Genomic DNA, 14,710 nt, shown 5'->3' with positions numbered 1-14,710 from the left:
GGTATAAGATACTATTAAGAACTACATGCAATCAAAATTTTGTAATGTGATTATTTATGCTTTGCTTTAAGATGAACAAAAAATAATTCAATATTTCATAAGCAATTTGGCAACTGACATGATGCTTTCTGTTTATCCCTTTTTTGCTTGGAGTAAGAAGAAACAATATCTCTTTGTTTCTTTGCTTTCTGATAAGGTGTTTATCATCTGGGCACAAAGGAAGGTCGTAGATAAACAGTATGGCATCTTAAGATTCAATAAGTATTTAAAAACAGGAAGAGCGAAGAGGGGAGAGTAAGGCAGAAGGAGAATGTTCATCACCACCCTCCTGTCATCCTCATACTTTCTTTGGTTTTATCTCTTTCTTTTTCATTACTGCAGTCTTAAATTACTCCACAAAATGTTTCTTTTTCTACAAATTGTTGCTATTTTCAAATTCTCCGTCCTCTATAAATCTTATAATAGTAATTATAAATTGGAAGCAAAAGCATAGAAACAGAAAGCTTTGGAAAAAATTTATATGAAAAATCCCTCTAACTATAAATTGTCTTACTGGGTGTGGCAATATAATTAATCAGCAATGTAGTAATCATATTTATATAGACAATTATAATAATTCTGCAACCTCAGATATGTTTCCTTTTGAAATGCTCTTGTTTTGTGTCTTATTTCACAACTTCGTAATGACCTATGAGTTTTATGCCCATGTGTTCGATAATGGTGTCTCTCCAAATTTGGGGAAAAAAATAGTGGCCACCAGGGAACATGGCGGAACAAGTTGGCTTGTAATTAAGTGGATACTCACCATGACTGGCCCTGTTCTTTCCAATAGACCGTGAGTCCCCTAGAAGTTACTCATCCACTTTGACTGACCTGGGGAGAAGTGCACCAAGGGAAAGAAGAGGAACTCCAGAAAAAGAGGTAGTTAATTTAATAGCATTGGAGTCTTTTACAGCAACACACTTGGTACAGCACTTACCAGCCAAAAATTATCCCAAACCAGTAAAGAACTCAGACAGGAAATGTGAAAATGCTGAGAAACTAGAAACAATTTTCCTTGGGGCCCGAGCATGGCAACTCTGACCCTAGAAGCAGTCCACACCCTGACCCTAGCTGTGGGTCTTCCCTAGTGGTGGTCCAGTTTTGGCCATGAGGCCTCTCCGAGTCTTGACCTGATGCCCATGAACTTAACCATTACGACCTAAAAGTGTCCTGAGTTAGGGCACCTCGTGGAGGCAATAGGTTTCCTCTACAATTTCTTGGCCCGCTGGTCTAGGAGAAAGCCTGATGTCGACTGTGTTGTAAATCAATACAGAGCCTACAGAAATCATTTTTGCTGGCTTCCTTTTATTGGAGAGGATCCCTAAAAAGAGCTTTTAACCAGCCCAGTTCTCGGGATACTGCCACTGGGAACCACCCACCAACTGAACTCTGTCCAGGGCCCTGAGCCGGGGCTAGAGTTCTTGCTCAAACTGCCTTGGAGCCATGAGGGCTGGATGGAAACTAAAAGCTGGACTTGGACTGGCAGCCGCTCCAGAGGATCTTATAGGTGTCTGATGTAGTCCAGAGCCTGTGGGATCCCCAAAGAAGTTAGAAATGGTCCAGGATTCCTAAAGTTCACCAGAGTCATGGGGAAAAAGAATGGAGTGAAGGGATTGTTGGTTGGTGGGGAAGGAAGAGCTGGCCTAGCTAGCTATAGGGTACAGGGTACCTCAGGGAGATTTGTGGCCCCCAGAGTTTGAGGATGGGCACGTGTCACATCACATCACAACTAAAAGACGAGTGGCTGGTGGACAGAGTGTTGAAGGATTCCTGAGCCCTCTAGGGAATGCAAGATGATCACACCTATACTTTTGCCCACTAACCAGCCTCCCAGTGATAATTGAGCTAATATTTTTTGCTAATATGTTAAGTGTCTAATGAAGGGAATGATTACTTCTTTTATGACATCTGGTCCTTTTATTATGATTCAGAGGGAGCTGTGTCAATCTCCATAGAACATAGAGCCATTGACCCTCCACATTTATCCTAGGAAAAGCCTTTGTAACAGCCAAAATGATGCCTAGGATGCAAACCTCTGCAGGCATTTTATTCTCTCATTATAACATTAATCTACCTTAGTTCCTAAGATAAAATATGATGGTGAATAAGCCTTCTATTATATTCCTATTATAGCTTAAATATCTAAATGAAGAATGAATGGACTTATTTATAAATTGCTTACAGGATTGACATTACATATGTTTGATGACTCCCTGAGGTTTCCTTTTTCTTTAAGGCACATTAAACTACTTTCTTGTAGAAAATTCACATTTTAAATTAGTGCTAATTGTTTATCTTCCTTTTCAGAAATTGCCTGCAAAAGCTGTTTATGATTTTAAGGCTCAGACATCTAAGTAAGTAAGATAAATACTCATCATATGATTTAAGGTGGTTTTAAATGTTAGTAATGCTTTAAGAGATAAGCATTGCAGTAGGATGTGTTACAAATGAGGTCTAATTCCCAATGCAGCAATCTACTCTAATTAAATGGTTCCTTCAGAATTACCTTTTATTTTAAGTTTAGTTGAGAATTACTGAGTTTTAAATTACATTAAACATGTTAGGTAGAACACAATGAATTCTAAAGGATAGGAAAAACAAAAAGAATTTAGGAATATTTGTTTTTAGAATTTTTGTGTCAATAATGAATTAATGAAGTATTGGGGGCCAGGCACAGTGGCTCATGCCTGTAATCCCAGCACTTTGGGAGGCCAAGGCAGGCAGATGGCTTAAGCCCAGGAGTTCAAAACCAGCTGGGCAACATGGCAAAACCATGTCTCTACAAAAAATACAAAAATTAGCTAGGCATGGGGGCATACACCTGTATAGTCCCAGCTACTCAGGAGGCTGAGGCAAAAGGATCGCTTCACCGGGAGGTAGACGCTGCCATAAGCTGAGGTTGTGCCACTGCACTCTAGCCTGGGCAACAGAGCAGGACCCTGTCTCAAAAAAAAGAATGAATAAGTAAATAAATAAAGTATTGGGGAGTAATTAACACTAGCTGGGGGAATTTGATAACATTTATTTATCCAAATATTCCAAGCATAGTTTGTGGGGTTGATGACTAGAATTTAGTACAAAGATTCCTGTACTGAAGTCTCCATCCTCAGCCTGCAAAGCTCAGAGATTCTGAGCAAAGTTTTCTCCTTTGGTCTTTTGGTGTCGGTGTTTTCACCGTCCTGAATTGCAATATTTCTTTTGCCTTTATTCTTTGCTCAGCAGATAGGCATGTGGTTGCGGAAGCACATAAGCAGACTTATATAAGAGGGAGTTGCCCAGATTTTTTGTGGCCTATGTGCACAGACCTTTAAGAAACTTTGGTCTCCAGTAGAATTCAAGACAGATATTGAATTCATTGTAAATTGTCATTAAATTATTATATGTTGTTTACACTGAATATATATATATATAATAACCAAAATAATTTACCTATAAAAATGCATATGAGTTAATAGCTCTAGAAACTGTCTCTGGCAGAAGACATATAAAAATAAATCACTCAGAATTTGGTAATGCTGCTGAGATAGGAAATGAACTAGATAAGAAAAATCCTATTTAGAAATTAAGATGTTGAACGTGGCTTAAATCTGGCCTGAAGAAAAGCTTACATCTTTTTTTTCAGGTTAGAGAAATAAGATGCTTTGTTTCTACTGCACTCTGGTCCTAACTACTGTTCTTTGGATATGGTGTGACAATTTGTACAATGCATATCAGTTTTATAAAATAATGTTACGGAGCACATGTTTCATTTCTTCTTTGTAAAAATCAATCCATAGCTTTCTTAAATATATAAAACCCTGAGGAATGGCAGGGGATGTGAAGTAGGAAGGGTGTCCACCCAAGGCTCACAAGGTCTTCTGAGAAGTCTTAATTTTAAAAAGCAGCTGGGCACGGTGGCTCACACCTGTAATCCCAGCACTTTGGGAGGCCAAGGCAGATGGATCACTTGAGGTCAGAAGTTCGAGACCAGCCTGGCCAACATGGTGAAACCCCGTCTCTACTGAAAATACAAAAATTAGCCAAGGGTGGTGATGGGTGCCTGTAATCCCAGCTACTCAGGAGGCTGAGGTGGGAGAATCACTTGAACCTGGGAGGTGAAGGTTGCAGTGAGCCGAGATCACACCACTGCACTCCAGCCTGGGTGACAGAGCAAGACTCCATCTCAAAAATAAATAAAAATAAAAGTGAGGGGAAAAAAGCAAATGGGACTTTAAAATTCTAGGTCTGAGATGAGAGGGACACAGTTTTGAAAACTTAAGAGTAAGACTTTCCTGTGTCTTAAGGACTTCAAAATTTTAAACACAACCCGTACAAATACAAAAGTCTTTTTCATAGCTTTGAAAAATTGGTTGCCTCTGATTCATATGTTCATATTATATTTTAAAAAGCTAGTCTCATTTCCAGAAACAAAACATACCTAATACAAATAAAACTGTTGTGTTGTGAACATTAAATATCTTGCTTTGCTTTGTTTTCTGTTTTTTACATTAGGCATTTGCACAAAAGAAGGAAGCACTGTATTTGAATGTAAAGCTCCATGAATCTTCTTTGTTTTTAGGGTTACTGAAAATTTAACACATTTTTAATTGTGAAGATTTTAGCACTTCTAAATGTGTGATCATTCTTTTAATATACCACCGTTTTTTTGATTAATTCTTTTAATCAATGAGAAGTGTTCTCCATCAGGTATAAATCTCTCTCCATCAAACGGCCTGTACTAATAAATGATCCAACCGAAAATTCTGAACCAAAATTTTTAAAAAAAAGATTAAAAAATGAAAATTCTGAACAAAACAATGCAGAAGATTCCAGAGTAGGAGGGCAGATGTATTGCAAAATGAGGCTCTTGGGAGAAGATACAAATTAATCACCCTCCATCCAAGAATAATTGTGGAGGCAAAATAATGAACCAACCTAATCACCTGGGTGATTATTAAGCCAGGAAAAATTGATGTAGCGAAGGTGATAAGTTTAGGTGTGAATTATTCAAAATGCATAATGTCATTATAACTTAAAATTATAAATACCCAAATCAAATATACCTACAATTTTCTTAGAAACAGCCAAAATTGAAAAATATGGTGTCTTAAAAATATTTTTATTTTTTATAAATAAAAGATAGAAAGGCAAGCATTGGCATATGTCTTTGCACTTAAAACACCTTCTTTGGCCCCACTGAAAATTAAAAGTGTAAGATCTTTTCTGTTACACAAAATAAATTCCTTATCAAGATATTCTATTAAAATACCTGTCAACCAACTTCAAAGATCCACAAATAAAATTTGTTCTGGTGTTGGCACTTCTATTCTGAGGCTACATGATATTTGTTTTCCTTCATGTAAGCTTCAGTACATCAAAAGGGGCTGGGGGGCTAGTAACTAACTAGCCAACTAGCTTCAGGACAAAAAAAAAAAGAAAATCAGTGCAGAACTATTCCATCATTTTTCCAAGCTTCAAAATGCCTCTTCTCTGAACTAATGATAAAGTAGCAAGAGTCTGTCCCCTCCTTTAAACTTCTTATTAATCTGTCTGTGATTTATACCCAATGGAATGTTTATACTTACTCTGTTTGAAATCATTTCTAAAGTTATCATGTTTTAAGTGCATTCTAAGAATTTGCAAGGATCATTCTTGTCTAATCGGACTCAATATCAATTGGATTGTTTAATATTGTAAGTATATTTGCCAAACAAATGCAGATCTAGTGAGGGTGTTGATCTTGAGAATTATTGCTGTACATCACAAAAAGACCATGTCAACGTGTCTCTTCCAGGGAGTTGTCATTTAAGAAAGGAGATACTGTCTACATCCTCAGGAAAATTGATCAAAATTGGTATGAGGGAGAACACCACGGGAGAGTGGGCATCTTCCCGATCTCGTACGTAGAGGTAGGTCCTCTCCCTTTCTCTCTTGGATGGCGGTGGTTTCAAAGGTCACCGCAGATTTGAGAATAAATGACTATTTCCTTCGTAGAAACTCACACCTCCTGAGAAAGCACAGCCGGCAAGACCACCTCCGCCAGCCCAGCCCGGAGAAATCGGAGAAGCTATAGCCAAATACAACTTCAACGCAGACACAAATGTGGAGCTGTCACTGAGAAAGGTAGCCCAGCTGGTTTTTTGTTTGTTTGTTTTTGTTTGTTTTTCAGTGGGTTTGAAAAGGCTGTGTATTTTCAAAACTAAAATAGGTTATCTTTTTCTTTAGACATTTTTATGTTTACCCTATTTTCTACAAAGGACTCCTTAAGGCAGCCCAGAGTCACGGTTCCCTGCTGGTCCCTGTGTCCTTTTAGAGGAGTTCCCCGTGGGATACCAGGCTTCTCCCTCTGTGGCTTAGTCTGGGAAGCTGGGTATGGGGCTGAAAATCAAGGACTTATACATTCGGGAGCACAAAAGGAAAAAGCAGTTTGATACACTTCAAAATATGTTGTTTTACTGCCTTATTTTTCAATCTTTTAAAAACAAGATATTCCAGTCCTTATCTTCCTCTATCTTGGAATCTAGGAATGGTCCTAGGTGAAGAAGATCCTTCCTCTTGGGGGAGCCGCTCTAAGAGCCATCTCTGCAGTGCTCTTCCCTGGATCATCCTTCTTTGGGCCTCGTAATTGACCCAAATTTCTCTAGCAGCCCGTCCAATCCTAGTATCTCTTCTTAATAATATCAAAAGCCTCGAGGCCAGGCATGGTGGCTCACACCTGTAATCCCAGCACTTTGGGAGGCCGAGGCGGGTGAGTGAGATTCCATCTCAAAAAACAAACAAACAAACAAACAAAAACCTCTTTTAACCTGCTAGTTTACATAATTGAGAATGATAAATGAATTATTCTTATTGCTTTCTAAACATGACATATATTTGTTTAAGGTAACTGCCTCTGCACACAACACAGGCGAGATAGTAATATTTAGAGTGGCTCTAGGACCTCCCACACCTACTAGTGAAATCCTTAGCCAGGTGCGATGAAGAGCAATACCACAGTCCTGGTTTGTTCTGGTCCTGGCAGAACCTTGTCTCATTCTCTCCCATCAGTCTTAATTCTGCATCATCAGCCGATTCCTTCTTTCCTACCCTCTGGGCTGCCCCACCCAGCATGAGAACCACAGAGCGTTACATGAACTCTGTCTCCTGTTCCATGTTCTACAGAAAGGCTTCACCAATGCCTCTTACAGCTCACACTACAGCCTAGCAACTACCTGTTCTTGGTATACTAGAAAATCGGTGCAATTTTCAGATTTGGGGAGACTGACTTTTTTTTTTTTTTTTTGAGATGGAGTGTCACTCTGTCACCCAGGCTGGAGTGCGATGTGTGCTCTCAGCTCACTGCAACCTCCACCTCCCAGGTCCAAGCGATTCTCCCACCTCAGCCTCCCAATTAGCTGGGACTAGAGGTGCCCGCCACCACACCCGGCTAATTTTTGTATTTTTAGTAGAGATGGGGTTTCACTATGTTGGCCAGGCTGGTCTCGAACTCCTGACCTCATGATCCGCCCGCCTTGGCCTCCCAAAGTGCTGGGATTACAGGCGTGAGCGACTGCATCCAGCCTGAGACTGACTTTTCTTGAGTATGTTCTGCTCAGTGGTGGTGAAGCACACAAAATCAACCATCCAGCGTTTCAACACAAAGAGAACTTTCAAGTGCTACTCAAGGTCGAAGTTCTTCTTGGGTAGCACCTGAAGAAGTGTGCCCTGTTGGGCTGAGATTAATGACTGTTTCAGCTCCATCACAGCATCAGGTGCCGCTGCCCAAGCTTCTGTATCACCTGCTGAATGCAGCTGCAGTTTTTGCCCGGTAGCATCAACTTGCCTGCCTACTTCTAGGCTACGTGTAGTTTTGAGTTAAAGTTTAAACTGAGTTCTGCAGCACTGGCTCGATCACGGCAGGTGGAAGTGATTCTAGAAAGTTCTATTATTGTGAAAGCCAAGGGTTCTATTCAAATATTTAATGACAAGTATGGAATGGTCACCAACTACTCAGATGGATGCTGGGTTTCCATTGTCAGGGTGAAGACCAGGGGAATGCCAGTCTTGTCACAGCTATTGATATTCTAGGGCGCTGTCTTTCCCCCATCCCTTTAGTTCACTCTGTCACTACTTAGCGCATGTAGATTAAAGAAGAAAATGGGCCGGGCACAGTGGCTCATGCCTGCAATCCCAGCACTTTGGGAGGCCGAGGCAGTGAGATCACTTGAGGTCAGGAGTTTGAGATCAGCCTGACCAACATGGTGAAACCCCTATCTCTGCTAAATACAAAAAATTAGCCGGGCATGGTGGCGGGCGCCTGTAATCCCAGCTACTCGGTAGGCTGAGGCAAGAGAATTGCTTAAACCCAGGAGGTGGGGGTTGCAGTGAGCCATGATCACACCACTGCACTCCAGCCCGGGTGACAGAGTGAGATTCCCTCTCAAAAAAAAAAAAAAAATAGAAATAAAAAAAGAAAACGGTGTACCATTCGATGTTCTCCCTTCTAGAGGTGTTTTCTGTAACCCATTTCAGACACACTCTCACAGCAAGCTGTGGTGCACTTTCTGAAGCTCTTCCTACAGAAGGCCAATGCACTGAACCTGCCAGAGATAAAATAATCCTATTGTCATTGAGACATTACCTTTTACACTATTCTGCTTTTGAAATAACTTAGACAAATAATTTCACACAATACCAGCATAAACAAGTATAAACCCATTCACATTAACCAGGCATCCTTAGGGAAGATTCTAATGGCCTGAATGGACAATTCAATTACATATATGTTGATCATGTGTATTTTTCTAGTAAGCACTAGTACCTTACTTGCCCTCCCCTGATTAAACAAAAACTGAAGGTATAAAACCTGCCCAAATGGAAACCTATTTTTTCATAGAAAACATTGACAATTATATTTTCATGTTATTCTATCTCTGTTTCTAATGCATTTTTCTCATATTCATAACAGGGAGATAGAGTTATTCTTCTTAAAAGAGTTGATCAAAACTGGTATGAAGGTAAAATCCCAGGAACCAACAGACAAGGCATCTTCCCTGTGTCCTATGTGGAGGTCGTCAAGAAGAACACAAAAGGTGCTGAGGACTACCCTGACCCTCCAATACCCCACAGCTATTCTAGTGATAGGATTCACAGCTTGAGCTCAAATAAGGTAAGAACATACTCTAGCATGTTAATGTATAGATTCTTACTTGGAAGCTCCAAGTAAGATAATCGGTGTGTGATTTTAGGATATTAGATTAGAATATCATATCTATTGCAGAGAAAGAGATTTACATATTATGTTTCTACATGTGTGAGTGCCACATCAGTAAATATAAGTCAGTGTTTCTCAAATAGGTGCTGGCATAAAGATTTAATGATTAATTTTGCTCATTTCATTTTCAAGTTAAAATATCGAAAGAGAAAGAGAAAACGAGAGTATCATGAAGTCTCGTATGATATATATCTGTACTCCTGTGTACATAAATGTTTTCTGAAATAATTTTTTCCTAAAGCTTCATTTTTATATATGTAAATTTTATGTATATAATATAATCTTTATAGATAAATAAATATAATCATATAATCATACATGTATATACAATTGTGATTTATAATTTGAAATATAAATATACACAACACAAAATACTATGTATATCTCAAAATAGTATATCACGAGAACACCGGGTTATTAGGTTGACAAATCTATACAAGTTTTTTGTATGGAAAATGAGCTAGAGCAAAAATTTTAAATTAGAGTCTATAAGTCAAGATGTTTATTAGTTTAAATGAAAATGTTGTAGGTTATTGTAAGTCCTCAAGTTTGTTTTATCAGTTTTAGGACAGTTATATGCCAGTTCTACTGTTTCACTTGAGCGGGCTAAAGATGATTATCTTTCTCAATATGTAATTTAAAAGAGGCTTTGCTTCTTTAATTGGTGAATGTAAAAAGGCTATTTGACTGTCTGTACTCACAATGTGAAATTTTTTCTTATTTTTCTGCTGAATTATATTCTTTTTATGAATGGCATGTAAGGATCTTTTTTCTCATTAACTTCTAGGGATAAAACTTTAAATTGCCAATTACTTCCAAAATGTTTTAAGTACTTCCCAACATTCAAAAAATGTATTAAGTTGCCTAATTTATTAATTATTTTAATTGAGATCAAGGCTAGGACATGAAAAGCTAAACCATCTAGAACTGGTAAAACAAAATCAACATATCAGATGTTACTAAAGTGTGAAGTCACTTCATGTTCCGATGAAAGAACTATTTCAAGATAGCATCCCAGTGACCTAAACTACTTCTTGAAAATGAGCCTGAGAAGGATTTTGTATGAGGGAATGATCTAAGAATCTGCCATCTTAAGAGAGGCATTTTTTTTTAGAAGGCTGGAGTCTTGGCATTTTATTTATTGTGACCCTCTTTGAAGACTGAGTTTCAGTTGCAAATAATTACCCTCAACCCTGTATTCATGGATAATATATGGAACAGTTTGGTACTATCCAGTTTTGTTTGCTTGACTGATTATAGAGTTTTCCAGAATCTTCTTAAGTATATTTACTTCATTACCAGAGCTTAGCATTTGCAGATCAGCATCCTTCCTTCAGTATTTTCTATTGATAAAGAGAAAAGATAAGAATCTTCATGCATATATTTGTCTTATCCACCATTCAGTCATCTTTAAAGAACTATCACAGAAATTTCAAAGCAACTGTACCTTCAAATGAAATGTTGTAAGGAAGAAAAGCATGTATGTACAAAAGCTCATTAAACATCTAACAAATTCTTCCATATGTCCAATGGCAATATAATATTTTGATCTCAATGTTTTCATCTTTGATGTGAATACAATTTAACTGTAATTGAATATATTTTCAAGTTTTTAAAGTAATACCAGATTTTAAACAGAGGCATGTACAAATTTCACTAATAACCAGTTTTTTATTGCTCACTGCTGGGGAAAATATATGTTGAGAAGCTTATGTCCATAATTAGAAAGAAATACTTAATGGTTTTATCCCAACTGGTAATCCATGCTGTGATGTCACAGGCTTAATGAAGAAAACTTCCCGGAAGTGACAACCATTTTTAGAAAGATAAATATAATGTATTTCTAAATGATGACATCCAAAATATACTAAACGCTACAGAACCTATTTTCTAACTGATATTTACAGAGAACTCATTAATAATTTATGAATCACTCTGGTGACACATTTAAATCACATTTCTTGACATACTGTCTTTGTCTTAGGGGAGACTAAAATGTAAGTTGATTTTATTTCTGATATTTCTGCTTTTAGTGCATTAGAATCCAATTCTGATGCTTTTGGAAAACAAAATGATTGTATGGGTTTTGTATTATAGGTATAGGTTTGTGATCTAGTTATACCAGGATGCTTCATTTGGCTTTCGGTATAAGCAAGTCCATCATAAAGCTAAGCAGTTTCACCTGCTGACATGTATTTCGGTGACTGTGGTGGTGATGGCACTAGCGTAGTTGCAGCATCAGATAGCAATGGTGATGGTGGCAGTAATGACAAGGGAATTCAAGATCTTTCTTTCTCATCTACATAATATTCCTGGCATAACAGAAAGTGAAAGTGGAAACCTGATGGTCTGAAATTATTATATATTTCACAGACTTTCCAAATCTAACTACTGAAAACTTCTGTGTTATGTAACAAGGGGTATAAACTAGAACTCTAGCTAGTAAGGGAACTTCTGTAGACTGTTGAATGAGACTTGAGTGGTTTATCTCTAATTGAAAACTCAGCATCTACAGGACTTAACAGGAGTGGCTGCCTACCTAGGCGCAAACCACACGTGCAGTCTCACTGTGTGTCAGCAGCTAAACAGCCCAGGTCCTGAATCCTGTATTAAGATGCTCACATGAGTTTTGTGATATTTATGTCATCCCATGATAAGATGACTTTAAAAAAAAAAAAAAGCTAAATAAATCTAATTGATACCCCACTCCTACTATAGGACACAGGAGTCAAAAGTTAAGTAGGAAATGCATCACCCACTCACACACACTAAGGCCCCAGGAGCAAGAGGGCTGCTTCCCTGTGTAAAGTGTTATCCTAAACAATCAGCTGGAAAGTGTATCTCCAGAATCTTTTTGGAGATTTTTTTCTTTCCAAATCAAAGACATCTACCTGGAGAGACCTAAAGTGAAAGGTCCCTTCTCAAGGCTTTTATGCACACAGCAGGTAGCATTTTCTCTAGTCCAGCAAGGGTGGATAAATGTATTCCAATGTTAGTAAGTGGCACTTCTGGAACTACATTTTTTAATTTCTAATTTTTATGGGTACATATGGGGTGTATATATTTATCAGAACTACTTTTAATACCTTTGCATAAAATTTCAAATGTATTGTTTCATTTACTATATCCAAAATACATCAGTAATACTACATATGTAGAAGTATATTTTTACTTCAGAAGATTAAGCTTCATAACTCATACCTCCTCTGATTTACATAAATGTCAAGCTTTGAAAGAGAACGGGAGCTTAGGCAGAAGTTCTCCCTCCCATTAGCATCAAATGAGCTTTCTATGTAAATATTTACTTTGGATTTTTTAAAACTTTGAAGCCGTAGTTATGTAAGCTCAGCTTCATTCTGAGCATGGGTTCCTGTCTTTGAGACATAGTTTTCAGAACTTATTCACTTAGAAATTTGTTAACATATAATGATCTAAAATACTTTATTCATATGTTGTAATCACCTTGCAAACATAAGTGAGAAAATTGTCAGCGTTTAAAAGATTGGGCTATCCTGCAGGACAAGAGAACACTATACACATTCAGGAAATAAAATGACTTCACTATTGGTTTTCATTCTACATTAACATTTCTCTGGAGTCATTTATACTCTACTAAGTCAGTATCTGGAAACCTGTAATATCTTTTCAACATAGTTTAAAGTAAGTAAGCATTAAATCTCTTAAGGGCCAGGCACGGTGGCTCACACCTGTAACCCCAGCACGTTGGGAGGCTGAGGTGGGTGGGTCACGAGGTCAGGAGTTCAAGACCAGCCTAGCCAACATGGTGAAACCCGTCTCTACTAAAAATATAAAAATTAGCTGTACTGGTGACATGCACCTGTAGTCCCAGCTACTCGGGAGGATGAAGCAGGAAAATCGTTTGAACCTGGGAGGCAGAGGTTGCAGTGAGCCGAGATCATGCCACTGCACTCCAGCCTGGGTGCCACAGTGAGACTCCATCTCAAAAAAATTTTAAAAAAAATAAAAATAAATCTCTCAAGATTTTACTGTCCTGGTAATCTCTATATCATCTTTATCTTGTTTGACATTTAAGATCCCTTCCAAAACTAGTAGAGTTTCACTTGTGAAGTAACTTTTCTAATTAACATAAATGATTTTACGTATTTAAATTTCAGCAAAATACCTTCAAATCTAGATATCTTCTAAATGTCTTCAAATCTATGTTAAACATAAAATTATTTTCATATTCACCACTGCATCTTTTCTGCATTTCTCCATCTCTATGTTTTGATGCATTATTATTTTCTTAGTTTATTTTTTTCTTAACTTCATAATCCGTGCTCATTTCCAAGTTGGCTTCCAGTGAACCAGCCCCTCCTCCCACCCACAAAGTCTCACCTGGCTCAGATAAAGGAGCTCTCCGGGGAACTGGCCAGGGCTGGTTGTCCCTGACAGCCTCATGTCCACCAGCAAACCCTTTGGCCCCAACACCACCTCCTTTCCTGGACAACTTCTTGGGTGAATTGGAGAAGCTTGGTGCTTTAACTTTGTCAGCTGACCAAGCCAAACCAGCCATCCTAGAGGACGCCATCCTGGAAATTAAGGAGGAACCTGCTGTCCTCCTCCCATTGTCCCCAGCGACTGCACCTGCCGAATCACCTTCCACTCACGCGGGTGTGGCCTCGGCTGCAGCCCAGCCTTACCATGCAGAGCCTCTTCAGGATCCCAGAACGACAACTCAAAGCAACTTTGCAGAGTTGAGAAAAATGAGAAGGGGCTTCTCAGACCCTAAAAAGGCACCAGAAGTCCTAGGGGATAATTTTGTGGCCTCTGCGTGCACCAGCGTGGGTTCCTTGCCTGTACCCCTTCCTGTCATTGGAGAGGAAGATGAGGGCATCTATGAGGGGATTGTGTCAGGCATCCAGAGAGGGCCGCCAGAACCTCAGGAAGGAGACGCCTGGTGGTGTGGCCACGATGGGTCAGAGGGCACCCCACACCTGCACATTGAAGAGGAGGAGGAGGAGGAGAAACCCAACTGCCTAAAACACCCCATAGCCACCCCCACAGATCCTAGGACCCCCAAGGAGGACAGCAATGCAGCAAAACCCAGTAATGAGGTATTTTAATTTTGTCTGATTATGGAAGAACTAACCGGCCTTACTATGATTAGCTATTACAGTTAATCATATTAATAAATACCTATTTTGACTAACAGGTTTTTTTAAACAAAAAACACAAATACTATATAAGATGGGGGTGGAGTGAGTGTATGAAAACACACCATATTTAATTAAATGATGTAAATATGTGATATAATTCCATTATCCCATTTTTCTTCAGGACCATAAACTTATATTTTAAAAGTCTTTGTAATTGATATAGTCTTTGTAATCTACCAATATTAATAATGATAGCTAATAGTGGAGCTCTTACTGAGTATCAGACACTATTCTAAAAACTCTACATCTTTAATCG

The 14,710-nt window shown here is 38.5% G+C and overlaps 1 protein-coding gene across 23 annotated transcripts in view; it reads left to right on the top strand.

The window, feature by feature from the left end:
• Positions 1 to 14,710, top strand: part of SORBS2 (sorbin and SH3 domain containing 2) — a 226,850-nt gene that overhangs the window by 191,418 nt on the left and 20,722 nt on the right. For 21 of the 23 annotated variants that reach the window (XM_055384908.2, XM_055384909.2, XM_055384910.2 and 18 more), the window contains 5 exons: positions 833 to 921; positions 2,350 to 2,396; positions 5,816 to 5,930; positions 6,016 to 6,144; positions 8,969 to 9,169. In XM_055384908.2, the coding sequence (XP_055240883.2) occupies positions 833 to 921; positions 2,350 to 2,396; positions 5,816 to 5,930; positions 6,016 to 6,144; positions 8,969 to 9,169 (581 nt within the window). Of the gene's footprint in view, positions 1 to 832; positions 922 to 2,349; positions 2,397 to 5,815; positions 5,931 to 6,015; positions 6,145 to 8,968; positions 9,170 to 13,587; positions 14,353 to 14,710 lie in introns of all 23 variants that reach the window. The other 2 variants (XM_055384906.2, XM_055384907.2) reach the window with 1 other exon arrangement.

This window comes from Gorilla gorilla, chromosome 3 (genome assembly GCF_029281585.2).
Source record: "Gorilla gorilla gorilla isolate KB3781 chromosome 3, NHGRI_mGorGor1-v2.1_pri, whole genome shotgun sequence".
In the NCBI taxonomy this organism is placed as follows: Eukaryota; Metazoa; Chordata; class Mammalia; order Primates; family Hominidae; genus Gorilla; species Gorilla gorilla.
This window is presented reverse-complemented; position numbering and strand designations above follow the sequence as displayed.